The sequence below is a fragment of the Anopheles ziemanni genome, chromosome X (genome assembly GCF_943734765.1).
Source record: "Anopheles ziemanni chromosome X, idAnoZiCoDA_A2_x.2, whole genome shotgun sequence".
NCBI lineage: Eukaryota > Metazoa > Arthropoda > Insecta > Diptera > Culicidae > Anopheles > Anopheles ziemanni.
This window is the reverse complement of record NC_080707.1, coordinates 11,657,542-11,684,502: the sequence shown is the minus strand read 5'-3', so window position 1 is coordinate 11,684,502 and position 26,961 is coordinate 11,657,542. Positions and strand designations below refer to the sequence as shown.

The following is a 26,961-nucleotide window of genomic DNA, read 5'->3' as shown; positions in this document are numbered from 1 at the left end:
GCGGCTCCGTTAATGTCGCGTGACGCGAACGGCTTTTGCTGTTGATGCGTTGGGTTGCACACCCTCCGCACACTCCCCTCGCCGTCGTCATCAACCCTGGCCACCCCGGTTGTCCCTCATCGCGACCTCAATCGCGAATGGTGGCGATCATGTGACAGCGAAAACACTACACAGCCATGCGGTTCGCGGCCGGGGCGGGCTCCGTTGGAACCCCCTGTCTGCCTGCTATGTGTCGCGTGTTGGAGAAAAAACAACACTCTCTTCCTTTCACCATCACCACCACCGTCCGGGTCCACAGTTGCGCGTCCCAGCGATGGGACAAAGTCAACGATGAGAGTCGAGGTGATGAAAGAATGGAAAAATATCAGTCAATGAACGTCGTTTGCAGGGTTTTGCGAAGCTGTACGTGGCGCCGTGATGTTCCTCTCGAGTGGAGGGAAATTAAGGGCACTGAGAGGGGAAAGCTAAGCCCCCCGCCCGCATCCTCCCTCCCGTCACACAAATCAATGTGGCTCGAGTGATTTGTGTGATGCTTCTCGTTAATAGATTTGTGCTCATTTTTTAAATTAATTTTTTTATGTATCATTGTCCTTCCCTCTTGTAGCGCTTCGTGTCGCCCGTCAGGAAAACACCCTTCCCAAACCAATGTTCGCGGTGATGAGACTTTTCAATTACGGTAGATAGCCCGGTTGAAAGCATGAGGGATTCGAAGTATACTCAGTCGATTGCGGGCTCGCTTTGACAGAATGATAATTCGTCACCCTCCTGGTGGGGAATCATTGGAGTTACATTTCGAAACAGTACCCATTTCGAAGGGGACAATCAAACTCCCCCCCTCCCACTTCTTTCCAAGTCGCACGTGACACTCCAAGTTCTGCTTCCATCAAGTCCCCACAAGAGGTGGTCAATTAGAATACTATTAGCATTCCCGCTGTATTGCGTGTTCCACTGTCTCGACGGTTCTAAAATAGACCGGAGTGCATAAAGTCTGTGGGCCACCTGGCCGCTCTGGGTCCAGGAAGGTGATAAAACCACTATAAAGCATTGCCGAATACCTGCGAACAGCTAACTCATTAGCGACCTATTAACACCTCTCCGTTTTTGCGCCGGAAGGATGGCCCGAAACGCTCGCCAAACTGGAGTTAGCGTAAAGGTGCCACACGTGAGGGGCTGTTTTGGAACCTGCTCGTCGTGTGTTTTTATTTCAATTATTTATGTACTTCTTAGAAAAAAGAGCAACCCTCTACCGCAAGCAAGCGATCGATGTAGCGACCATCAACCTTATCGATCGGAATGTGCCGTTTTACCACATCCCATGTTTCTCGTACATATTTTAGCACGTCACATTAATGAGCGGGAACGGCAAAAAAACTGTCTCCGCAGCATCTCATCCCTCCCCAACCCCCTCCCCGAACGGAATGACATTCGATTGGAGATTGCACGGTTCGGGCGAGGGGTTGGCGTTTGCATAAATGATGCAATCGATCGGCCCGTGGGATTGGGATCCACGTGATACGGTGGGAAATATTCCGGTGACGTTAGAAAATGATCATTACAATGGCCGCCGGAATATGGTTGGGGTTTTTTTTTATACTTATCATTGTCCAGTTACGGTGCACTTGGGCCGTGAGGCATTCCGAGGAGATACCCGCGTTGATTAAAGCGAACCTGGATGACAGTAACTTTTTTTGCATCGCCAGTCATGGAATATTGTTGAAAATCATTGCAAAATATTATTGAAAATGAATTTGTTATACGATAATTCCTTATCAATCTAATTTTTTTTTTAACTTTGTATAATTGTCGTGCAAAGTTAAATTAATTCCATACAGCAAGCGCAGTTATTGGTAAAACGCATGAGAAGTTTACACTTTCACCTTTCTTATGATGCTTCCGCAATTAAAAACTTCTGTGCTTGTTGTTTGTTGGCTGCATAAAAAACAGTTGTAAAAAGTATGCTTATCTTGTTTGCATCTTGTAAGGCAATGTAAGGCACGGTGCCTCCCCTGAAGGGAAAATATAATTGCCCAAAAATAATAAAAATTCCCTCAACACTTAAATTAAATTGTTGTCAACACGAAGATAGAAAGCACTCCCGGTAATATTTTTTAAATTAGGGCTATTCCTCGTGATGAGATATTTTTTGAGTCCATCTGCATTCCATCGCAAGGTTAACCATGTCGACAAATTTAGCTAAATATGCGTCTAAATCCAAATATTTGTTTTTTATTCCAATGAATTTGCAATTTTGTGTTGTTTATTTGTGTAAAAAGTAAATTTGGGTATCGTACAACCCCTCGACCGTTAGAGTTCGCTAATAATGGCGGGTTTTTGTCACGTGGTGTTCGTGTGTATGGGCGGTTCAAACAGCAATTGGCAAATAGTTAACGGCGCTGACGCACAAAACCCCAATTATGGGGTAAGACATAAATGGATTTAATTAGTTTCCTCCACACACCACCGGTTTAATTTTTTTTGTTTTAAATTTGTTAAGTTTGCTTGTGCTCCCCTTCCCCATCTATGAGGTGGTGATTCGAGGCACTTGGAACCCCCCCTCACTTGATCCCCGTGCCCTCGCTATCGGCCGGGACTCCTCCAAGGCACCCAAATTGATGTCTACAAGCAAACGCCAACGAGGAGTGGCAGTGGAAGATACCGGGCGAAGGGAAAAAGCAAAACAATCGGGAAAATAAAAATTAGAACCTCTCCTTCTTATCAGTGCGCCAGCGCTTAGTCAAATCGTAAATTTTAATTAAACTTACCTTCCCAACCATGGTGTGTGTGTGTGTTTGGATGGAGGATGTTGGGAGGATGTTGGGAGGACGTTGGGGGGAATGGGTGGACATATCGTAGGCAACTTGTCATATGATTAGTATGTTTATTTAAATCAACCATACGGAAGCTTGACGGGCGCGCGCGCACGGAACCCGTAGATAGTGTTGAAAAAAAAGTGGAATGTAATTAAAATACGTCCACCACCCCGGGCACCACGGGGCTATCATTGACGGTTGATTTGAAACTCATGCAACCTCCTCGGGCCGCTCTAAAACCTCGAGTCTCTCATTTTCTCGCCTGTGTTTTTTTTTCTTTTAGGAACCGGAGCCGTCGTCGCCATTTGAAGCAGCCCCATAGCCAGGTCGTACGCAAAGCGCCACGAACGCCATCTCGATTGGGGTGACTGCGCCGCCAGCATCTTTTGCAACACCACCGCGGTGCGGGAGGAGGGAAGAGGCAGGGTGTGGCACAGAACGTCGACGAGCCACGAGAACCGATCTCCAGCGGAAAGGCGAGCAGATAGAGAGACCTAATCTCTGGAGCCGTTGATGATACGCCAGCACCGAGCTGCCAACCAAGCTGCCGTGTGTGTGTGTGCGCGCGCGGAGAACATCCACCGGATCCACCGGCACCAGACGAAGGCGCGCGAAGGAAGACAGGAAGGGCGGAGCCGTTCATATAAATATATATTTATGCTATCGTGATTCGTAGCATCGATTAGCAGTGTCGTTTGGGCGGTCAGCGAACGCGGACGGTTGGGCGGACGGTCGGTTGTGGAACGACGGTGTGGAAGTGCGGCATTAGCTATCTATCGCTCACCCCTTCGAGCGCTCGCTCGTGTCTTCAGCACATCATATCGTGCACTCGGGGCGCGATCACCACCTTTTGCAGCAGGAGGTTGCATTGTGTGCAGCGCGTTGAAGCAGACCGGGCAGACGTTTTTCAATCAACCTTTTTATCAACCTCGACGCAGGCCGGTTTTCCAGCATTCCCAGGTGGCGCGGCTGCATCGAACGTTTGCGCGCGCGCGTGTGTGTCGTGTTTTGTGCCTGTCCAGGGGTTGTGCTTGAGGCGAACCTCCATCGCTTATCGCGATCAACAGTTGGTTTTCCCCCCGGTGGAACGCTGTCAGTGCTGAGCACACGAGGCCTATATCTAGTTCCAGCCTTGGACGCGGTTCGTCACTCTGCCAGCTAATACAGCAACAAGTGTCGCCGTGCACGACAATACAGCACGAACGTGCGAGCCCGATTTGCTATATAGTGTCGTCGCGGGCGGACCCCTCAACACGCAGCAGCGTGTGTCCCTCTCGACGGACGGCGAGCTCACTCGGCGCATCAGTCGCGCGAAACGTCGCCAGCGGAAGGGTTAGCATACGACCGGCCTAGAACCGAACACCAACCGGCAGGATGAGCATGAGTAAGTGGTCCCCTCCCCCCTCGATCGTGTTCGCAAGATTTGATTCCATATTTCAGCACGCTAGTGGACTCCGGGACTTCAATCAAACTTAAAAACAACCAACTCTGGTGAAGTGGTGCAAGTGGTGTGATGCAGGAAGAGGGTGGTTAAATAGGCACAGGCACCGCGTGTAACAGATCGAAGTCACTCGCACTAGAACGAACAGAAAACTCCGTGCTCAAACCCTTGAAAGTTTACTACATAAATACATCTTTCGTGCTTGACTAAACTTCCCAAACCAACAGCTTGTAATTTGTTCATCCCCCGTAAAGTTTTATTTTTCGTTTGTCAATTGTAAACTTACCAAAAAACCGTGCTATATTGGCACTACATGGTCCCTAGATCGCTGATAGTTTACTATAAGAATACATCTATTTCACCTTTCCAGAGTAATAGACACAAGACCATTTTCGTTAAAAAATGGAGTATGCTGCTAACGAAGTGCTAATGTAATTATTATCAGTTAGTTTAAATTAAATGTTAGAGCATAATATTTTTAACCTTGGTATGCTTTACGCTAATTGATGTTTTTTTTTTTAAATAATTCAATTTAACTAATTTGAATTATAATAATTCGAGTAAATAATTATCGAACCAATATTTGTTATTGAGCACAACTATTCTAAATTAAGCTAATCAAATCGGATAATGGTAGGTTTTTGGTTTTTTTTTGAACTTTCAAATGTTTGCAACCTCTTCAAAAAGTGTGAAACCTCTTCTTGTGCCCGAACCGTGAAGGAAGATGTTGAGTAGGAATTTGATCATTTTTCATTTGTTCCTTTCAACGGTGACAATTTAATTCTTACTCGGAATATGGTTCACTTGCTCACTGGTTCTGTATTGTTATCCTTTTCTCCACGATCGACGAGCAGGTTCGTACACCGAGAGCAGCTCGGAGGAGGACGATGTGTCGCCGCGCGACCGCACCATGCAGAACTCGAAGGGCTACACGGACTTTTGCGTGCGCAACATCAAGCAGCACTCGTTCGGGCGGCACGAGATCGAGATCGCCGAGCAGGAGATGCCGGGCATCATGGCGCTGCGCAAGCAGGCCCTCGAGGACAAGCCGCTGAAGGGCGCGAACATCGTCGGCTGCACGCACGTCAACGCCCAGACGGCGGTGCTGATCGAGACGCTCATCTGCCTGGGCGCGAACGTCAGATGGGCCGCCTGCAACATCTACTCGACCCAGGTTAGTTAGTGTGCATCAACTACCAAAAAATCGCCACACACTCGATTGGGGTTTATTTTTTCTGCTTTCCGCTTATCGATGTTTTAACACACATCGCGCATCGTGCCTTGAGGAATCGTTCGCAAAATGACGCCAGCACCGAGGCAACTAATAAAACGGCCTGCACTAGATTGATCGAAGACGATGAGGGGCAATTAATTTGTTATTTCCAGCCTGCCCAGTGGAATAACTCTTACCAAACCGACCAGAAGTCATTGGATTTGTGTGGTCAAACAGAGGGTTGGAAGGAAGGTTTCTGCGTTCTGTCCCAAAAAAAAAACCACTCATCACGATAAAAAAACATTCTAGTGTTTCATGGTAAAACACCCCATTCGGAAACATTATCACGAGACGCACACGGTGGCCCCGTATGGCAACCCTAATACCTGTGGGAAATAGCGGAGGTACGTAGCGGTGCCACATTGATGACGTCTTGCGGAGGCGTTTTGGTGCTGCCGGTGCCCAGTTTTATCACAAGTCAACCACTCAAAACTGTTGAACCGACATATATCGGCGAGGTGTGGAGGGGGGGCTGCTTTCTTACACCTTCTTGTTTTCTTGTTTTCGTCGGGCAATTTACGACATCGTCGTGATAAAGATGAAGCAAACAGATAGGCCTGCCGGTGAACTGAAGCCCTGCCCTCGGAGAGTGCTTTTTTCCCCCCATTCGGTCCTTCTCTCGGTTGCACGCGTGCTTGCCCATACGTGTGGTTTTTGTGTGTGGGTCACGTTGGGAGCGGGTGGAGCACGGGCACAGGCAACAGAACTCATCGTTGGGGGACGGAAAGATAATGAATTGCTGTCGCCGTTCGTCCCCGCGCCGTCGCCGTCGTCGTCGCCACATTTTACAAAACGTTGATTTTATTACTCAATTGCCACTCAATTATGGCGCTTGTCTCCGTGCTGGCGCATCCCTCTGCTCCTAATGACGTCTTGCACTTGGCCGTCCATACGCTGGTTGACCCATTTGCTTGCCTGCTAGCTGTCCAAGCTGTCGGATGCATTCACAGCGGTTGGTTGTTGAACGCAGGCAACTGCAAATAATGTAGATGGCATGTTCCACCCTCACCTGGTGCGTTGAGCCAATGCTGCCTAAACCGCCAATCGCTTTGACAGTTCGCAAACACCTGGGCAAACCCGTTTTAATCAGGCCGGGAAGCGGACCATTCAACTCATCAACATCAACACGCAGCAGTGAAACAAATGAGTTTGTCGTATATTGCAAAAATGCCCCATTATTGAACAAAAACACTAGCAGTGTCGATTTGAACTATGACTATAGAATTATTTTTCGTTCGCATATTAATGACGAATCGGTTGAATAAGCAGGTGTAAGCGAACACTAACACTAGAATACAATTAGTAGAATGTACTTTGTACTTTGTAACCCTTTACGAAGTTATAGCATTTGTAAAAGAGCGTTAAAAAGCATTTGGTCCTGGTCATGTTGACTGTCGATTGATCTGATATAATTTTCTTGAAATATTTAAAACGAAAATGGTGTAACGGTCAAAACTGAATTTAATTCTACTGTTGTATGTTTAATTGAATTTATTTTAATTTAACCTTAATTTTTTTTGTTAATTTTAGGGTATTTCAAACATGAAACAAAGACATTACAAAGACACAGTTTTCAGTGATGGATAAGCTCAGCCTACCTACTTGTTCCCCGGGGTTCCGCCCGTGAAGCTTTCGTCACCGTAGGTTTTAGTAAACAATGTCTAGTAGAAAGGACAACAGGCATACAATCTTGAAGCACCCACATCCATTCTTGCGGCACAAATCGGGAGCGAGGTGGACAGTTGATAAATGTGTCATTATTATCAACGCTCGGATTTAAATCGCACAGGTGGCACTCGTGTGTTTGAAGAGGTCTTTACCGAAGGCACACTCCGCCAAAGCAATCCATGTCTAGGGCCGGATTCGTTGCATCCTCGTTAGCTAAGTTTGTTTTGTTTGCGTTTGGTGGTGGTGCACACTAATCCCCACTGGAGCCTGGTCTTCGGTTTGCTAATGGACGTCTGATTCGCAGATGTAAAGCTTTGATGTTCGCAATAGATTGTCTGTGATGCTAACCGTCACAGTGTGATGACATTATCAGGTGCTATCTTTTCACGCGCAGACGAGTTTAACGTTTTGGGGCAGTTGCTGGCGGCAGATCAATCAATGCGCGATTAATGTCGTAATTTTGTTTTTTTTTCCGATGTCACTGTATCGCAAGCAATCAATTACCTTGTGCCTTACATCTTTCGTCTTTCTCCCGTCCGCAGAACGAGGTAGCGGCCGCGCTGGCGGAAAGTGGCGTCCCGATCTTCGCCTGGCGCGGAGAAATCGAGGAAGACTTCTGGTGGTGCATCGACAAGTGTGTGCACGCCGAAAACTGGCAGCCGAACATGATCCTGGACGATGGCGGCGATGCCACGCACTTGATGCTGAAGAAGTACCCGGTCATGTTCAAGATGATTAAGGGAATCGTGGACGAGAGCGTCACGGGTGTGCACCGACTCTACCAGCTGTCGAAGACGAGCAAGCTGACCGTGCCGGCCATGAACGTGAAGGATGCGATCACTAAGACCAAGTTCGATAGTCTCTACAGCTGCAAGGAATCTGTCATTGACAGGTGAGAGAAGCGCACGCGTCCCTTCGTGTATGTTTGCCCGGAGCCCGGAAAAAAACAAATCGAATGATAAGTTCTATCGTTTGGAAAATAGTGACGATCTAATTACGATAGAAAGATGCATCTTATGCACGGAGAAATATGGTAGCTTTATATCAGTTAATTGTCATTTTAGCTTTGAGTTAGATTCTAATACGAAGCACAATTTCAAATTTTTTCGACACGATTGAACTTGGCAAAACTACTCACCGTATGAAAAAGCACTTTGAGAATTTGTATGGTTATGCTTCCTTCAGATTCTATTTATATTTAATTCTAATCCATCTTTCTCTTTTGATTGATTTGACGTGACTGATTCTTTATTCTCAAATAGTTATTCTAGCTGCTCACATCTATCATTTACTGATAACACATAGACTAACTGGCAGAATAGTTAAGTTAAAATAACTATGAACAAGTTTTATGTTTTCGCGGTTCGTTCATAAGGAATTTGGACTCAACGATAACGGTTTGCATTTTTCAGCTAAAAGGAATTTGTACAAGACTTCTTTGACTGTTGTTACCCCTTTTCTGCTTAACCATTGGACTAAGGGTGGTACGGGATAACATTCGTTTTTCATTTTTGTTTAATTCATTTCTTGTTTATTGTATGATCAAAGTATTGTACACTTGTCTTAAAGAATACTGGCTGTTTATCTTCTCGTTGTGGTTGTTTAATTATTTCAACACATCGTACAGTTGTGCATCTTTTGACATAAAATTGGCTTGAAAATAAGCTCCAGACTTGTTTATTTCACGAAATATTTTCCGACTTTAGGTAATGGATAATGCTTCATAGAAAGGCAGTTTTAAGACTGTTATCTTTCTTTTGATAACACTACAATATGACTATCGGATCGTTTGACTTTTTCATAGTACATGGACATTTTCTTCAAGCCATTTTTTACTAAATCTTGCTCAATATTGTTTGCGGAGAGCAAAGTGTGACATATTCTTGTCTTTTACTATACTATTTGCAGTCTGAAGCGCGCCACGGATATTATGATCGGCGGCAAGCAGGTCGTGCTATGCGGCTACGGCGAGGTTGGCAAGGGTTGCGCCCAGGCCCTCAAGGGACTCGGCTGTATAGTGTACGTCACCGAGATCGATCCGATCTGCGCGCTGCAGGCCTGCATGGACGGGTTCCGCGTGGTGAAGCTCAACGAGGTGATACGCACGGTGGACGTGGTGATCACCTGCACCGGCAACAAGAACGTGGTCACGCGCGAGCACATGGACAAGATGAAGAACGGCTGCATCGTGTGCAACATGGGCCACTCGAACACCGAGATCGACGTGAACAGTCTGCGCACGTCCGAGCTGCAGTGGGAGAAGATGCGCTCGCAGGTGGACCACATCATCTGGCCGGGACCGGACGGGAAGCGCATCATCCTGCTGGCCGAGGGGCGCCTGGTGAATCTGTCCTGCTCGAGCATTTCCTCGTTCGTGGCCTCCATATCGGCCACCACGCAGGCGCTCGCACTAATCGAGCTGTTCAACGCGCCGCCCGGCCGCTACAAGGCGGACGTCTATCTGCTGCCAAAGAAGATGGGTAAGGCACTCTTTTTATGAATGAAAAATGCCAAGAAAACGCAGAAACTAACGTTATCCACTTACAGACGAGTACGTGGCGAGCCTGCACCTGCCGACGCTCGATGCGCATCTGACGGAATTGACCGACGAACAGGCGCGATATATGGGCCTCAACAAGGCCGGCCCATTCAAGCCCAACTACTACAGGTATTAGTATAGCAGCAGAGCGTCTCTTCTGGGGCCTCGGCCAGTTGCTCCGACCCGCCGTCTGGTTCGTCATAGTGGTCGGTGTGTCCCGTTACCGGCATCCTGCCCAGTCACGACTGTCGGTGTCCTTACGAGTTAGCAGCAAGAGGGAGAGAGGAATGGGAGCCACCCCATTTTTCCAACAGGTTCCAAAATCCTTGCTGCATTGGTTCAAACTCTAGCTTGTATTAAATCCGGCCTATGGATTACACTAACCCCTTGAACTATTTTTATGAATTTGTCACACAGTATGTTAACTAAACAACCAAAACCAGACCCAGCTTTTATTGTTGTTAGCTTTCCCTTCCTTTCAGTATCCAAACGGTTATAATACAGACGGACCATGTAATTGATGGATGACAAAAACTTTTGCCTGAATGATTGAATTAAACATATGACCTAAGGGAAGGTAGCGCTTGCTGTGAGCGCATCTAATTGTTATCTAAATCGCCGCTAGATCTCGATGAAGGAGCCAATGCAAGGGTTTTGGAAAATAAAAACCATCACATATACGGGGATCGGTCGGATTAAACTAGCTTGTGGGCGGTCGGAAGGAAGAGACATATTAATAGCAGCGAATAGTACACAAGAAAACATTAGTTGTTATACATTTCTGATAAAGAAAATGGAAAGCCAGATGAACACAACACACATGTTTCATGCCTGAAGCGAACCTTTTACCTTCTCCTTCAATTAGAAAATATTAAATTAACGATCAACTTCCTTATTGTTTGCCTAATTAACAGCAGTCTAGAACGTTCGAAGTATTGCATGTTTTCCTTGTTCAAAATTGTCTTACGTTCGGACTGAAACCGAATTTCGTTGAATAGCAAAAATGGCTGCTCACTGCTGTCCCTTAGGCGTTAGAAGCAGCACACACCGAATAACGTACGATCCCTTGTGAGAAAGCGAATTTATAGACATTAATTTGACTACTGCACCACTAGCCAGGCGAGACAGCGGACAATGGAGTTAAATGCTATGAGAAAGAAAGGTATAACCAGGGAGGAAAAAGTGCAAAGATCACAAGATTTTTTTTAACCTGCAGTCTTGTGCTTTTAGCGAGTGATGGGTAAAGTCGTTGAAATGTGAGATGGGGAGGGGGGGGCACCGGAACGGAACGAGTGCGCCAAGCTTGCAAGCGGAATGGCACGAGCAAATGGATTTACTTATTGACTACCACTTATACCAATCTATAAATATATATATACACACTACTGAATAAAATCAGAACGGAAACGGAACACATTTCCACGAGAGAACAAACAAAATATATTCTAGCAAGTAGGGATTGTAGAATAGAGTGCAGTGTAAGAAACGAAGCTAAGAAAAATACTGTATAAAAAAAATCAAATTCACACGTGCAGCAAAGTTGTTGAAGAAAAAGTCCGAGAAACAGCTAACAGGGGCGATGAAAGTAAATGTGCTGAGTACACAACTCTTTCCCGAATGCAGAACAACATTAACCTAAAGGGCACAGTGTTAGCCAGCGGCCACATCGATCGAGCATATGCGTTTGCTCTAGTAGTTGTATAAAAAAGAAGTAATCAGGCAAAATTAAAAAAAAAGGAACAATGAAACGAATTTCTTCCGCCGCTTCCACGCTATACTATTTGCCAACAAATAGGTGCGAACTGTTGAAAAATTATTGTTAATAAAAAGTTGTCGGAGCGAGAGATAGAGAGAGAGAGAGGGATACAGAGAGCTAGTGAAACGTAGGTATTAGACGCGTCGTTTTAAAAGATCGAAAACCTGGACAGAATTAGCATGGTTCCGCTTTGTTTGAATGTTTTGTTTGCTATTTCCTCTACAAAAGTGCATGTTCGCGAAGGTGTGCAATCTCTTCTCTACGTTGGTTACTATATTCTGTGCAACCGGTCCCCAGGTTGGGTCCGGCTTCTTTTCACTGTCAATTAGCTAATCCAAGCGACAGGTTGTGTTTCGGTTCAGCCCGGTTGATTGTTGTGTTAAACCACAAGAGCACGTTGTACACGGCATTCCGCAGAGAGAAAGAGAGATAGAGAACATAAATTGTGACCGGTGGCTGTGGGAATGTATGCTCCATCGGCGTGCGTTTACCGTAGAAACGTTCGGTAATCGGTCCGTCGTACCGTTTGTTACTCTTTTCACTTGGTTAGAAACACGTGCACGTTATAAGTATGTTCTCTCATTAGCAGAAGAAGGGTCATATAGAATGCAACTCTTTTTAGTGCCCCAAACTGCTAATAGTCTGATCCATCCTACGTAGGACTCAAACACACACACCACCCTTATTAATGAAAAGGAGCAAAACATAAATGAAAATAAAAACTAAAGAAACCATGTAAAATGAATGAATAAAGGGAATGTATTTACGCTCATCGGAGTAACGAACAAAAACAAAAAAGAACTGGCACACTTCAAACATATATTTTAAAATTACATTAAATTGCATTACATCTATTCAGCATGCTGTAAATCATACGAAGCGTTGTGTCGGGTTCTAACGTTACCATCTGCCAATTCTTTCAACACACAAATTAGCTTTTTATCGTTTTGTTTTTTCGTTAATGTCTCGTGGTACAATTCGGGAGTTAACCGAAATGGACCCAATTTTCATTCTTGTAACGACTTAACATACAGTTGCCGAAAATGTGTGTGTTTTTTAAACCATGTAAAATAGTAATGCAGTGTTTCACAACATAAAGATATAATTTTTAAATTCAATGGTCCCTAGCCAACATGTTTATCCGCTTAATTTAGCAATTAATAGCATCAGTCTGTTGCTTCGTCCAGTCATTCGTCAAGAACCTGTAAATTGGTAATATGTTAACAGTATGCAGGTAAAAGAGGATGTGTTGAACATTTACATTTCAAATTAGATCCTTTAAATAACAGTTAAATATAATTTTTCACTCAGGCCTGTTTTCCACCAAAGGGTTTTTGTTGGACACCTAATAAAATTGGATAGGAAACCTGGACAAGAAAGGACATTCTTCTAAATTCTTGTTCATCTAGAATAGTTCCTTTTAATACCATATATACATGAATATAGGATAGTTCCTTTTTAGTACCATTTGTACAAAAAACTGTCCCATGCCAAATCTGTTTTAGCAAGCTTTGAATTTATATTATCTTGAAAGTGTTTTAACCATTTCTCAGTTTGGTTAACATGTTTTAACATTTCTCAGTTTGGTTAACAAATGTTTTAGTCGTCCCGTGTCCAGCACCGGACTATTTTACTCTTTTCATCTTCATAAATTTTGAATGGTTTCTAAAAATTTAATTTATAATGAAAAGTTTATTTGTGTTATCCAAGAATCGGAATCTGCTAGAATAGAATTTATTTAACCCAATCACAAAAGCGCTACGAGCGCTCAGTACAGCGAACCCTTGTGCTCCTCGTAGAGGAAGTAGATCGCGACGGGACTGCGGCCTGCACCCATTTCGACGTACTCGACGTGCCGGATGAGAAAGACGGCGGCAAGCCCGTAGAACAGCTGCGGCAGCCCGAGGTTGGCCACCTTGATGCAGCGGAAGAACCGATCCTCCAGCGTGAGGTTCTGCCAGGGCCGGCGGGTGCAGTGGTACTTCATGTACGGGTAGCACCCGGTTCGCAGGATGTGGTAGTTGGTGCCGGTGTCGAGCGTCCAGTTGAAGTGCGACCAACCGAACTGATCGTTGTCAACATCGCGTTGCTGCAGCGAAAATGCGATCACAATCAGAGAGTAAATCATTGGGGGAGATTTCAGTTGGACATCGCACCGGCTTACCTTAATGAAGTAGGACGTCCACGGTGGCTCGTTGCATTGCTTCAAGTACGCCGTGAGCACCTCGGACACTTTTGGTTTCCCACCTTTTATCGTAGTGCTGCTGCTTGTGGCGACCTTTTGCAGCGCATGCCGCACCAGAAACACCATCGAAGTTGGGAAAGTGTTGTGTGGCCGGTCCGGATTGCGTTCTTTTATTCCTCTGAAATATTACACATTTCAAAGCAAAATCTTATCTTCAATATCCTTCATGTTGACTAGGAAAATATATCAATTATATAAAACAGGGTGCGGATATTTTCGCTTATCGCTAAAATCCTCTAAAGACATTTACAACACATCACTATCACACGTTCGATTCAGTGTTGATTTATTCTCGTTTATTAAATTACTCGTTAAATAGCTTTAACGGCTTTGTTAATAGTTTTCGTTTTCGTAAAGAAGGACAAAGAAAAAATCGTAAAGCTAATGTTTAACACGGCTGAGTTGACGACTGCTGAATTTATCACCCGGCCAGGGCCAATGCACGGCCCTTGCGGAAGGGATTTCGCTGCACGCTACGGTGTGTGTGTGTGTAGTTTTGCTTCAGGAAAACCAAGTGTGGAAGGTCCCCCCTGTGGATCTCTAGCGATCGATCTCACCGAACACGACGTCCAGCGTGCCGATGATGGCGACCACGTCGGCGAGCATGTGGTGGCGGCCGATCTTGTCGAGCGCGGCCAGATGGGCGAAACCGGGTGCCTTGATCTTGCATCGGTACGGGCGGCTCGAGCCATCTGACACCAGGTAGATGCCGAACTCGCCCTTCGGTGCCTCGACGGCGGTGTAGGTGGCGCCGGGCGGCACCTGGTAGCCCTGGGTGAACAGCTTGAAGTGGTGAATGAGCGCCTCCATCGAGTTCTTCATCTCGGCGCGCGACGGCGGCGTCAGCTTCGCGTCGTCCGTCTTGATCTCGCCGGCCGGCATCTGGTTGAGGCACTGGTCGATGATGCGCAGCGACTGGCGCATTTCCTCGATGCGGCACAGGTAGCGGTCGTAGCAGTCACCCTTGGTGCCGATCGGCACGTCGAACTCGACGCGGTCGTACGCGTCGTACGGCTGCGACTTGCGCAGATCCCACTTGATGCCGGAACCGCGCAGCATTACGCCGCTGAAGCCGTAGTTGAGCGCGTCCTCGGCCGACACGATGCCGATGTCGACCGTGCGCTGCACCCAGATGCGGTTGGTAGTCAGCACGTCCTCGACCTCGTCCAGCCGCTCGCCGAACTTGGACGCGAACTCGTAGATGTCGTCGAGCAGACCGAGCGGCAGATCCTGCGACACACCGCCCGGGCGGATGTAGGCGGCGTGCATGCGGGCGCCGGACACGCGCTCGTAGAACTCCATCATCTTCTCGCGCTCCTCGAACAGCCAGAAGAACGGCGTTAGGGCGCCCACGTCGAGCGCGTGCGTGCCCACGGCCATGATGTGGTTGAGGATGCGGGTGATCTCGCCGAACAGCACGCGGATGTACTTGGCACGCAGCGGCACGTCGATGTTGAGCAGCTTTTCAACCGCCAGCGAGTAGCACTGCTCGTTGCACATCATCGACACGTAGTCGAGCCGGTCGAAGTACGGCAGCGCCTGGGTGTACGTTTTGTACTCGATCAGCTTCTCGGTGCCGCGGTGCAGCAGGCCGATGTGCGGATCGGCTCGCATCACCGTCTCACCGTCCAGCTCGAGCACCAGCCGCAGCACACCGTGCGCCGCCGGATGTTGCGGGCCAAAGTTGAGGCTCAGGTTGCGCACCGTCTTCTCCACCGGTGCGATCTTGCTGTTCCACGGCGGCAGCTTCCAGCGCGAGGTCACCTCGTCCGGGTACATGACCGGGCCCTTGAACTGGTCGATAAACTGCTCGTCCGGGAACCACTTCCCGGCACCGCGCGCCGGCTGCACATTATATAAAGCGGCGATATTTTTCAGCAGCCCGTTGGTTACATAAACATTCGCGGCGGCCCGCTTCGCCACCGTGTTGAGCACCGTAAATGCCATCCCGCCTGCTACTGCTGCTCGCTGCACTAGTGGACACTGTGGGCTGTGAAACAGATAACAGGAAAAAAGTGCTCAAACGGGTATGCCCTCTAAGAAACGGCCCCCGCGGGGTCCCCGGGGGTTGCTATTGTTTGTCCATCTACCGCACCTTGCACCGCAGAGAACCGATATGTTTTTAACTGTGTGTCTGTTTTCGCACTTTTCACACTCTTGACAGATTGCCTGTGGCCGTCGTCTACGTCGTCGGCGGGTTGCGCGCGGCTGGCGGAACTGGGTGCACTACGAACTGTCAAACGTGACCGAGCACCGAAACTACCACAACACGGTGAAATGTAATGTAACGACCGATTCGCTTACGTTTTGACTACGAGCAACCATTTAGCAAACTTACCCTTGCGATTGGCTACGGTATTGCGCGATACGGCATAATCGAATGCAATCGAAACCGGTCTGACAACCAGCTGGTCAGAGGGGTCTACACTGCAGCGGAAAGTCAAGCGGGTGCCAATCGAAAGAAACATTCATTTTCCTTTTGTTTATCCATTGCTTTCGATAGGCGAGAATGAGCAAAATTATTTGCTAGATTCTAGGATACGGATGCATTCCTTTCAAGCCTCCCGGAGGGTAAATTTCCTCCCATCATTGTTTTTGTAGCTTGATCACGGTTGCTACAGTTTGTTGTTCTAGCCACCTTGAGCGTCGTATATAAATTGTGTATACAGCGGCACGCTCCAATCCCCGGGCCTTAAACCCGCCTCGGGAACCAAGTGGTGCCGCATCTGGCGCACAGAAGTAAAGAAAAAGAAACATTTATGTTGCTAGTGGCCCGTCTTTTCGCTAATGTCAAACGCTGGCCGCTTTGGAACGTGACAGTCGGAGCTGGCTGTTTTAATAAAAACTTTCGCGAGCACGGCACAGTTCGAGTATCAATACAAGCTGCTTGCCCCTCCGAACCCTTCGCGCTTGCAAAATGAAGCATTTTCCGAATCAGTAAAGTTTCCAGCCAGAAGAAGGTAGCGTTGTTGCACGGTGATGGTTGGGAAAAGAGTTGGGTGGTGAATTAAAATGTGTGTTTGTTGCGATTCAAGACTCTCCGGATCGCGTTAAGGCGTACAAGGAAGATGAATACTAACGCGGGGCCGAACTCGCTGGGAGCTTCCGGCTCGGGAGCGTTGTACGGTGGCGCGGATTCCTCCGCCCAGATGCTGCAGGTGCTAGCGTCGAGCAATGTGATGCCGGGCTATCAAAACATGAACAAGGATCAGGTTGACTGGGGCCTGCTGGCCCAGCAGTGGATACGGATGCGCGAGTGGTCGCAGCCAGTCAACGATTTCGTGCCAACACCGCCACCGCCACCAAGCTTTCACGACACTGCCGACCTTGGTGTGTCTGATTGCGGGCAAGGCGACGGCACGGCGTTCGACGAGCAGGGCGAAGCGCCGATGGAGGTGGAGAAGGAGGATGATAATCTGGGGGCGGGCTCATCGCTGATGTTGCCGGTGGCTGCGCCGCCCGGGCACACCATCGTCGACCCGACGGCGACGGCAGCCGTCGCGAGCTGGCAGGCCAAGATGAACCAGTTGTATCATATGAACCTTGCCGGCCATCAATCCGCACCGATAACAGGCTCGACGTTTGCACCGGTCAATCAGCGTGATGGCAGCAGTACGGAATCAAAACAACCTCCTTACCAGCGAAGGATAGACCGCGATGTAAAGTTAATGGCGGAAAGTGTCGGTACGGGCGAACCCGGTCCACCGGTGCTGAACGGCGGAAAGGATTACGGCGGCGGCGAGTCGGTTACGATGAACGAGGCCAAACGTAAGCTGCTGCCCGCGTGGATCCGCGAGGGGCTAGAGAAGATGGAACGTGAAAAACAGCGACAGCTCGAGCGCGAGCAAGAACGGAGGATGTGGGAAGAGGAACAGCGGCGACAACGGTCCGCGGAAGATGAAGCCCTTGCCGACTGGAGTCCCACCAAGCCAGAAACGTCCTCGGTAAGTGCTGCCAGGAGCGCCTGCACGTGGCGCTTCAGGGTTCGTGGTTTTAGTAACGCTAACATTCTTCACCTCTGTGATAACGTCCTTACTCCCCCAGTGTTGCATTTCCCGCAAATCTTTTCCTAGTAGTTTGTGGTTTAACCCTGTTCGCTTGCCAAGCTTTTTATAAACGACTCCCTTATCCTTCGTGCTGTCACTTGCTCGGATTATATACTGTCCAGAAACGACACTCGACCGCCCAATCCCTCAATGTGGTAATAACAGCTTTTCCATCTCCCTTCTTCTTCTTCTTTCGGTATGCGAGTCGGGGTATATCCTCCTACGCTAAGTCGAACAATTTGTTCCCTTACACGTAATCAGAGGCGTACCAACTCTGTCCGAACTCCTATGAAGGGGCTCGTCCTTTAGGACCGGCTATAATAGCCATATGTCCACCCGCCGTCCACGGGAGGGATTCCTTCCGTTGTCAGGACACAAGAACTCGTGGTCCGCTTGATTGTCTCAAACGGCACGAGATGTGCGGCAGCTAGGATTTGTCTGACCTGAGCTCCAGCTCGGCGTCACCACGCGGTCGTGCCGTAACCTTAGTTTTCCGCTAACCCTTTCAGGAAAACTATGCACTGCTAACATCCGCTCTGATGCACTACCGAACTGGAACTGTTTCCATCTCCCAATTCTGTTCCCGGATCCTGTTCCAAATTCTTTATCTCGTTTAGTTAATATTAAGTTACGTTTTGTATAATCGTAAACGAAATAAAAATTAAAATAAAATAATTATTACATCTATACCTTTGCTCTCTCGCATCCACACACATACAGGCACTACGCAGCCATGAAGAGGAAGATGGAACGGATCCACCAAATGAGACTTTAAACCATAATACAGAAGAACCAGCGTTGGTAACCGATAGTATAGAAGATGACGACGAAATATGGGTCAGTGAAATCGAATGCCACGAATGTTGATGAAAATCTCTAATTTCAAAATCGTTCAATCGTCTCCTCACAGGCGACCTTTGTGCGAACCACGATGACGGACATTTTGTCGAAAGTGACGGGAAATTTAATTGTCGCTTGCGTCACGGCAACGATCAACAAATCGAAAAAGCGCAAGGGTAAGTTGTGTTTATTTGTCCGCCTACCTCTGAAAAACGTATTCATTTATCTTTACCTTCTGAATATTTTGGCCGATGGATCATCGACTGCGCTACCAATTTACCTCACTTAAAGCCAAACAAGTGCAGTCGAAGCAAGTGAAACCAGGGTTGGTAACCTGCACCGGTGCGCTGGGTGGGTAGCTAGCGGTGAATAGTTGCAATAGCTCCCCTTTTTGTTCACACCTTATTACTGTATGATTAAAGGTCTCGGTATCTATGGCGATAGCGACGACGAGGACGAAGACGACGAGGAAGAATCCGCCGGTAAAGAGGCAGTCAGTGGCGGCGATTCGCAAGGAGACGAGTCCACGGATGACGATCTTTCCGATTCGGCTGCAGTGCAGAAGCTCGAGGTAATAAGGGTGGTTTGGTTGGTGATCGACGACGACGACGAACTAACCGCACGCATCGCAACCGATAGGAAACGATTCGCCGGAAGCATCGTGATTTCGTGCATACGGCTCGCGACGTTGAGCAGTGGATAAGCAGCGTGCAGCTAAGCCCCCGGCAAAAGCCCGCAGACTCAGAAGGGGCCGACGGGATGCAGCATACGACGGTGCACCTGCCGGGCGACCAAGACGATGAACATCGCGCGCCCGGCATCGGTCGGGACGAGTTGGCTGGCTACGGTGGCCGGTCGGCGGCGAGCTCGAACGGTGACGTCGGTTCGAAAAGTGGTTCTGCCCGCCTGTCCGGCAGCACAAGAGACGGTGAGACCCAGCCTGTAAATGATAAACTATATGCAAGCCAGCAGTTCGGTAAGTGATTGTCGCACCGTCTTCCCTTCCTTCCCTGCTCAATACGCGTATTCATTCGTTTATTACGCTCACGAAACCAAATGCTTGTCGCCGACTTGATGTTTACCATCGACCCGATTGCAGGATTCGGTTTTCTACGGTATTATATGCGATTCTATTTCCGTTGGTCGTCCATCGGAGTACAGAACAAGCGAGAAACTAAATCACTGGCGGCTTCCTGCCTTTCCATACACGTTTGGCATGGTCGAGCATTTATTTATGCTCGAAGAAGTACCAATTTGAAACCTCTGTTTGCGTAAAAGTATAAGATTGGGGAATATTACAGAAACAACCCTTTCTGTTGGCAGCTTTTCGAAGCAGACGACTTGCTGAATATACGATTTAATGTTTGGTTTGGAAACTTTGTAACTTTGTGAGGGTTTTTAAAAATGTTTAACATGTAGTACATTTTTTTGGCAAGAATGTACCGTGAGCAACGATTGCAAACTAGTTCTTCCATTGTGAGGGCGAAATTGTTTTCACTTCGCTTGGTGACCGCCATTTGCGAAATGCAAGCCATTTTGTTTTGCACATGCTTCGCACACCGATTGACAAAGAAGATGTGACATGCAAAGTTCATTGTTATCTATTTTAGGTACTCTAAAATTGACCGGATAATTGTTCTTCTGTCAGGTGTCCCCATAAACCGTGTTGGACAGTGTGTATTTTCAATAAGTTTTTCGATAATTATTGAAGATTTTACGCTAAAATAGGCACGTAAAACATGTTTTCATAAAATAAAATACATTTGAGGTGAACTGTGGTGAATCTGAACTTATAGCTGCTTGCCTTTAGTGGGCCTTTAGTGCCGCCTCTGGTTTGGAGTATTTGTGAAAGCAAGTTGCAGTTTTGATACTTTCAAAGCGAACGCGCACTTTTCTGAATGCATGATTGACCAAATAGTATTGTGCACTCAACGTTTCGAGTAAAACTGTTGCCATTTCTCTCTCCTTTTTGTACTGTCTTCCATTTCTCTCTCTCTCTCTCTCTCTCTCTCTCTCTCTCTCTCTTTCTCTCTTTCTTTTTCTCTCTCTCTCTCTCTCTCTCTCTCTCTCTCTCTCTCTCTCTCTGTTTCTTTTTCCCTCTGTCTCTGTGTGTGTGTGTGTGTTTTCTTTTTCTTCCTTCTGTATGCTCCCCGCTTCCGTTCCACTATCCGGATCTCTGGTTTCCGTTGCAGCAGGAGGGCGCAGGCGGCTTGAGAAACGCGTGTCGCGCTTCAGCGAGCTGCAGGAGCCGCGGGCTCGGCTGCCCCTCAATCCACCGCCCGTGCCTCCGGTCATGACGTACAAGCTGGGCGCGCTCAGCTCGCATCCATCCGATCAGTCCGCTAGCGTCGGCAAAGGGCAGCCCGGGGACGCGACCAAGCGCGCTGCGCACAACCCGGCGGATGTCCTGCTGCTGAAGGCGAACCAAAGGCTGGCACAACAGCAGCGACAGCATCATCCGGCCGGTGGTGGTGTGGTGCCACCAGCCCCACCAGTGCTAACCGCTTCCGATGTCGAAGGTGCCCACGGGTTGGCGGTGGGGGGTGGTTCCGGGAGTGCGGAGAAAAATGCCAACCGCTACCTTGCGTCGCTGCAGTCGCTGGCGAAAGCGAGCGAGCCCAAGAAAGATGGCGACCACCTGGGCGGTGAGGATAAGGCGGCGCATAAAAGCGAACCGAAGGAAAGCCGCCGGAGTGACAGTGGCCGATCCGGTTCGCGCCAGCACGAGCAGCGCAAGTCGCACGCGCATCGAGAGCGGTCGGAAAGGGAGCAGCGCCACCGTCAGGACTACTACCATCGGCAGCGGTCGCGCTCGAAGTCGTCCCGCTCGTACACGCGCAGCCCGCACTCGGTGTCCCGCTCAACCCGCTCCCGGTCGTCCCGATCGCGGTCGCGCTCCAAGTCGCACCGGGCCGACCATTCCTCCAGCGCACGGCACCACCGCCACCGGTCCGACCGCAGTCGGCGCCACCATTCACGCAGCTGGTCCCGAAGCTCCTACTCCAGCTCCCGCTCGACCTCGAGTTCGCGGTCCAGCGTCAGCCAAGAACGCTCGCGGTCGACCGAACGGCGTCGCGATGCGCCCGGTTCCAAACTGTTCACCCGCCGACCGGAGTAACGGTGCCCTCTTCCTCCCCCCCCTCCGCCAAGAAGGCCCCTTTTGCTCACATTGTGAAACCTATTTTTCATTTCATCGTCGGGCAGCAAGTGGGTGATGTTAACCGTTATCTACCGTTTTTAGGTTCGAGCTGCAGTCACCATCCAGGGTTTACCATTGGATAGGACAACAACAAGCAGATGATAGCACAAACGCAGCAGATGCCCGCTCAGTCAGACGCTCTCCTCAGCGCGAACAAAAAAACACCCTCGTTTTTGTATGGCCCGGGGCCTTCCGAAACAAAATTAGGAGATTTTTAATGCACTCGAGCTGTTTATCGAGCAGAATTGCTGTTTTGAGCTCCTAATTTTGTTTCGCTGAAACCTCTTCCCATACAAAAATGAGGAGTTTTTTTTGTTTTGAAAGCGTTAGGAAATGTCTAGCGGGTGATAAAACAATCGTGTCAGAGAACAGGACAAGTGAGGCAGGTATACCACAATCGAGGCAACAGATTTGTACGATTTTGTACTTCGCTGACCCCATCATACCGGGTTGTGCTATCATCTGCCCCGATTGTGTTATACCTGCTTCATCTGTCTTGGCATCTGTTGCGTTTGTGTTATCATCTTGCTTATTTTGTCCTATCAAATGGTAAACCCACACGTATTTAACACACGTTCTGTGGCTTTAGTACGTTCAAGGCGATGACAAGCAACGGGCCGTTACTCATGTCAACGTTGTTTTTCCTAACTCCGGGCACAACTATTATCATTTTTTTTGTTTTGCGCTGGATAATGCTAGAGCAGTGAAGAGGGAAGAACATTGAAATACGGGCAACGCCACACAACGGCGGCACAACACGCCCGTTGCATGTTGAGTTTTCATTTGCCTTCACTTTGCGCGTTCGTTACATCAAGGAAAGGCGGTTCGGGTGAGCGAGTAGACGTGAACTGACTCGTTGTGATACATAGGATCCGGGAGGGGCACCCGTTTGCCACTCTCGCCATTAGGGACGGACGGCAACACAAAACAAAAATGCGACACTTTCATACGTAGGTTTATATAGGATATCGAAGGTAACGGTTCCGTTACGTTTATTAAAGCCCGTATCCCGAAGCCTGCTGCAGCAAGCGGAGTGCAGAGTTTTCACAGGTTTCGGTCTAGTTTTTAGGGTTTAGTGGATGTAGGATCAACACCAAGGATCGGGCGAACGATTCAGGTAGGGATCAGCAAAGGTAAAAGAGGTCGTTTTGGTACGGATTTGTCAATTTGATATTCGATTTGAATTGATATTGTAAATATTCTAAAGGTTAGCAGACTAGCAGATTAGCGGTTACCGGTAAACTTTTTCGAAACATTATGTACTTTTCGTGAGGCGCTCTTCGAGACGTTCTTTTTTTAGACACTAGCTTATTTGGCCGGACTGTACTTTGCATTTTCTAAAGTCTAAGCTAATTAGTAGGGCTTAAATAACGATTTTGGCTTGTATTTTCTAAAAAAATAATGTATGTTGGATTATTATCATGTTCAATTAACACGTTGACTGTCATAGCTAATTTTTTTTATAGCCAGCTGTCATTAGTTCTACAAAGTTTTGGCTCCATAAACAAATGGAAAAGCAACATAAAAAACTATAGTAATATAAAAAACTAATATTTTGGGAAGCTAGGTAAAGTTTAGCATCACAATTAATCAGAAATCTAAAATCTTTCCTTTCTGACGTCTTTGTCGCACCGTTTTAAAAAGTGCGTGGTTTAGGTCATCCAATATTCTAAATGAAATCGGGAACGGCAAGGACTCGTTCTTTATCAATCTGAATAATTATTTGCATAGTTTTCGAGATTTATGTATCCTAAAGATTTATTAATGTCATGAGAACAGAAAAGTAAACCACAAAAATGGGTAGAGAGGCCGCTTTTTTGTCACTTGATGCACGGAACTGCATGAATCATGAAGGATTTGTTAACGGATTCGAAAGATTCAACAATGTTTCTAAATGTTATTCTCTATGTTTTAGGTTTTATTGAATTTGTCAATGTTGAGTTGTCTTTCCCTACTGTTCTTGCGATCACTTATTGATGTTTTCTCATTAAGACTTTTTTTCTTTTCGTGTATACTGTATATCGATTACTAACGAACTACTTTGCACGATAATGTGAAATGCCTCACTACTTTATTTATTAAACTCACAAAACGGAGGATTGCAGTTGTTTGGAATAGTGATTTAGTTTTGAAAAACATGTTTCGGAAACAATTTCTCAAAACTTTAATAGTTTTTCAAGTATAAATTAATATTATTAAACAACTTTACCAAAAGACAAGATCTGCAATCAAATAAAGTAAAACTAAATTCATACAAGCCCACTCTGTTGGACTCGAAATAGAAGTAGACATTCGGTAAACATTAGTCTAGTAACTATAATTTCATTACTTGCTAAAATTGATTTGAAGTCGGACAGTATCAATATTAATGTCTTGAAAAGTGACAATTTCTTCCGGACTTGACAAAAAGAAGATGAATTTCACCTTCTGGATCGTTTTCATCGTAGAAAATGCATAGTGCGGCCCGCGTAACCTGACGAATAAGCTAGCAAAGTGTAGAATCAAGACGATAGAAGATTGAACAACGAAAGCCAGGTTTAAGTTAAAATATATTCCCTAATGTTGTTTGAGTTAGTACTGTGTACTTTTCGAGCTGGATGAAACGGTCCCGAGATTCATTAATTTGCCCTCCAAAACAATGTTAGCAGTCAGCTACAGTTGAGCCGGAACTACGCATGAACAAAGGAAAGGAACAAAGTTTTGCACGAGATTAGCCAATACTGTTTTAGATGCCAAAATGCCCCGCTCAGCGTTCGGAGTTCGGAGTCCCGGCCGTCGCAAGCTATTATGTCGAGGAACATTAGACTGATACTTATTTATTATAGTTTTCTCGTTTACTTTACCGTTGTTTGCGCTTGCTTTTAAACATTTCGAACCCCGCCTGATTGTAAAAGAAGGTTGATGCTCCGTTCGCGTGGTTCAAATCAAAGGAAAAAAGAAGTAACTTTGTTGGTAGTGAAGGTAGGAGTCCCCTTCTTCACTATAGCGACTGTAGAACAGCGCCATTTTCTTCTTCCATGAGCTCCTCGTAGGCTTAAGCTTTTGGGGTTCCTTTACACAAGGAATGTATCCGGAAACATGAAGGGACATGGCAGGTGGTTGTCCTGCCTTTGTTTTCCCTTAGTTAGAATGGAAGAAAAAGTGAAATCAATTAACCCAAACACACATCCGTCGGTACCTTCCATCACATTGGTTTAGTAACCCGGAGGTTCGGATGTATTTGTCTCATCTCCTGCCTGTACCATACCTTTTACCTACCGTTGCGTTCATATGAGATTTACCAGCGCACTCTGAATTTTCGTTTTGTAACATAAGTGTCACTAGTTGTGTGCTGTATTTTATCTGGTTATTTATCTGGTACCGCGTTTGAACCGATTGTAGATAGAGTGTTGTTTTACGTTAGAACAATTAATACACATACAAAAGAACACACGTTCACAACAAACGCAAAACAGTGAAATCCTTACCAGATCACATTAGCAACCGTCGAAAAAACATTCTTCTCAAGCAGAGCTAACAAACAAACACAAACAAACGAAAAAAAAAAACAAACAAACAAGAAAAGGATGATGATGCAAAACTATAATAGTACATGTTTACAACATAAACAACTGTCGAGCCAGTTACTGTGCAAATCGCAAAATAATCTTTCACTTTCACTTTTCACAAATTACTTCAACTTTAAACTCACTGCACGGTGTTTCGTCCAAGGTTCTGTTGGGTTTTTTCTGGAACGTAGCAAATGAGAGAGGAAAAAAAAGAAGGAGAAAGTATAAATGAATAAATAAATGAATGAAGCAAATCAATCGATCGTCTTTTCTCGTATGAAAACCGAACCGCCCCTCACCGATGTTTATTCGTTTCGGATGGGAAAGATGCAAAAGATGAGCTAACCAAGGGAACCTGCACACGATTGGCTTCATCTGTTTTTATTAAAACATTACGATCGCTATTTCCATGGAGCACCAGCAAATGGCGTTGTGGAGGAGGATTCCACCGGTTTTGTTTCGACAATGTTGGTGAGTAATCGCTCCGTTTTACAAAGTCGCTTGCGCTAATGGTGTGTGTTTTTGTGTTCCGGTTTTTTTCTTACAGGCGAGCCTCCTGCATGCATCCCTAGCGCCTGCCGGAAGTAGTTCACACACCGTACAAGTACGGAATATAATATTTATGTATACATAAGAATATACTATATAATGTATATGCTTGGTTTTGGAGAGGGAAGGGCGTTAGGGGTTTGTTTTTGGAGCCGTGGGGTGGGGATTGTATATAGTATATCTTACATGCTCAAACTGAGTGAGGAGGGATGTGGCTTGGCAGCGTTCGTTTTACTTAAATGCGTCGTCGCCTTCCGGCTGTTCCTCTTCCGTGTCTTCCCTACATTCGCTTCCGCTTTTGTGCACTTACCCAAAATTGGTTGGTTGTTTTCTTTATATATATATGTATCAACTGATTCTTTTTGCGTTATAGTTTTCCTTAAAGTTTCGGCCGCCATTTACAGATGCCTGCCCGATTTGCCCCACACACACACACACACAGTCATACACACACGGCATACCGGTACTTGGCGCGGTTCGATTACTTCTAGCTTCATTTGGTAATTTCGGGAGAGCGTAGCCGAAGGCTGCAATGGTTGGATATTTCCTCTTACTAATCTACTAGATATTAGGAAATAGGAAAGTAGTAAACTACAGGAGGGCGAGTCAAGCGAGATGAGAAATAGAGAGATACAATAGAGAGACGGTGTGTGTGAGAGAACGAGAGAGAGAGAGAGAGAGAGAGCGATCGTAAAGAACAATGGATTGATCGAGAGTAGGAGAAATCCTGTGGCAGTGAAAGATTGCAACAATACAACAAACAATATCCGTCTCCATAAGAGTAGATCGGCCTTTTCCCAATCGGAATCGCGTTTTTAGAGGTCCTTACTATTTTCTAAAAAGAGTTTTGAGTCATATTCCAAGGCGTAAAATGGATATAAGATCATCTCTTTCTATAGGAAAAGCAAGTTAGAGTGTTGTTTTCTTTTGACTGTCAACTGTTGTGGACTGTAAATTTTTACATGCTTGATAGACAATCACTTCTCAAACATCATTCGTATCAAAATTAAGTCCTTTCTGTTTCAGATTCTCTTATTAAGCTAAACA

General features: G+C 46.7%; 4 protein-coding genes across 4 annotated transcripts; 2 read left to right on the top strand and 2 right to left on the bottom strand.

Moving 5' to 3' along the window:
- The first annotated feature begins 3,743 nt into the window (after window positions 1-3,743).
- LOC131290430 (adenosylhomocysteinase-like 1) lies at window positions 3,744-10,554 on the top strand. Its single transcript, XM_058319583.1, has 5 exons — window positions 3,744-4,194; window positions 5,106-5,425; window positions 7,735-8,084; window positions 9,101-9,672; window positions 9,740-10,554. Exons 1-5 carry the CDS (start codon window positions 4,185-4,187, stop codon window positions 9,865-9,867), a joined length of 1,380 nt encoding a protein of 459 aa, XP_058175566.1. The 5' UTR covers window positions 3,744-4,184; the 3' UTR covers window positions 9,868-10,554.
- Window positions 10,555-13,255: 2,701 nt separating this feature from the next.
- Window positions 13,256-13,798, bottom strand: LOC131291061 (uncharacterized protein C15orf61 homolog). The gene is made up of 2 exons (XM_058320250.1): window positions 13,652-13,798; window positions 13,256-13,576 (listed from the first exon to the last, which is right to left on the bottom strand). The coding sequence occupies exons 1-2, from the start codon at window positions 13,796-13,798 to the stop codon at window positions 13,256-13,258; spliced, it is 468 nt and encodes a 155-aa protein (XP_058176233.1).
- A 431-nt stretch (window positions 13,799-14,229) lies between these two features.
- Window positions 14,230-15,954, bottom strand: LOC131290775 (NADH-ubiquinone oxidoreductase 49 kDa subunit-like). Its single transcript, XM_058319950.1, has 2 exons — window positions 15,828-15,954; window positions 14,230-15,722 (listed from the first exon to the last, which is right to left on the bottom strand). The coding sequence occupies exon 2, from the start codon at window positions 15,677-15,679 to the stop codon at window positions 14,273-14,275; it is 1,407 nt and encodes a 468-aa protein (XP_058175933.1). The 5' UTR covers window positions 15,680-15,722; window positions 15,828-15,954; the 3' UTR covers window positions 14,230-14,272.
- Window positions 15,955-16,676: 722 nt separating this feature from the next.
- On the top strand, window positions 16,677-21,736 carry LOC131291060 (arginine/serine-rich protein PNISR-like). Its single transcript, XM_058320249.1, has 7 exons — window positions 16,677-17,676; window positions 18,499-18,615; window positions 18,689-18,794; window positions 18,910-18,969; window positions 19,041-19,189; window positions 19,258-19,598; window positions 20,824-21,736. Exons 1-7 carry the CDS (start codon window positions 16,801-16,803, stop codon window positions 21,734-21,736), a joined length of 2,562 nt encoding a protein of 853 aa, XP_058176232.1. The 5' UTR covers window positions 16,677-16,800.
- Window positions 21,737-26,961: the final 5,225 nt, after the last annotated feature.

Excerpts from the sequence above, each read along its gene's own strand:
- LOC131290430 (XM_058319583.1), top strand. Across the intron at positions 8,085-9,100 it reads AAGGAATCTGTCATTGACAG|TCTGAAGCGCGCCACGGATA; the intron begins GTGAGAGAAGCG and ends TACTATTTGCAG. Across the intron at positions 9,673-9,739 it reads TCTGCTGCCAAAGAAGATGG|ACGAGTACGTGGCGAGCCTG; the intron begins GTAAGGCACTCT and ends ATCCACTTACAG.
- LOC131291061 (XM_058320250.1), bottom strand. The coding sequence starts at position 13,798 with ATGGTGTTTCTGGTGCGGCATGCGCTGCAAAAGGTCGCCACAAGCAGC. Across the intron at positions 13,577-13,651 it reads GGACGTCCTACTTCATTAAG|CAACGCGATGTTGACAACGA; the intron begins GTAAGCCGGTGC and ends TTTTCGCTGCAG.
- LOC131290775 (XM_058319950.1), bottom strand. The coding sequence starts at position 15,679 with ATGGCATTTACGGTGCTCAACACGGTGGCGAAGCGGGCCGCCGCGAAT.
- LOC131291060 (XM_058320249.1), top strand. The coding sequence starts at position 16,801 with ATGAATACTAACGCGGGGCCGAACTCGCTGGGAGCTTCCGGCTCGGGA. Across the intron at positions 18,795-18,909 it reads CAAATCGAAAAAGCGCAAGG|CCAAACAAGTGCAGTCGAAG; the intron begins GTAAGTTGTGTT and ends CCTCACTTAAAG. Across the intron at positions 18,970-19,040 it reads AACCTGCACCGGTGCGCTGG|GTCTCGGTATCTATGGCGAT; the intron begins GTGGGTAGCTAG and ends GTATGATTAAAG.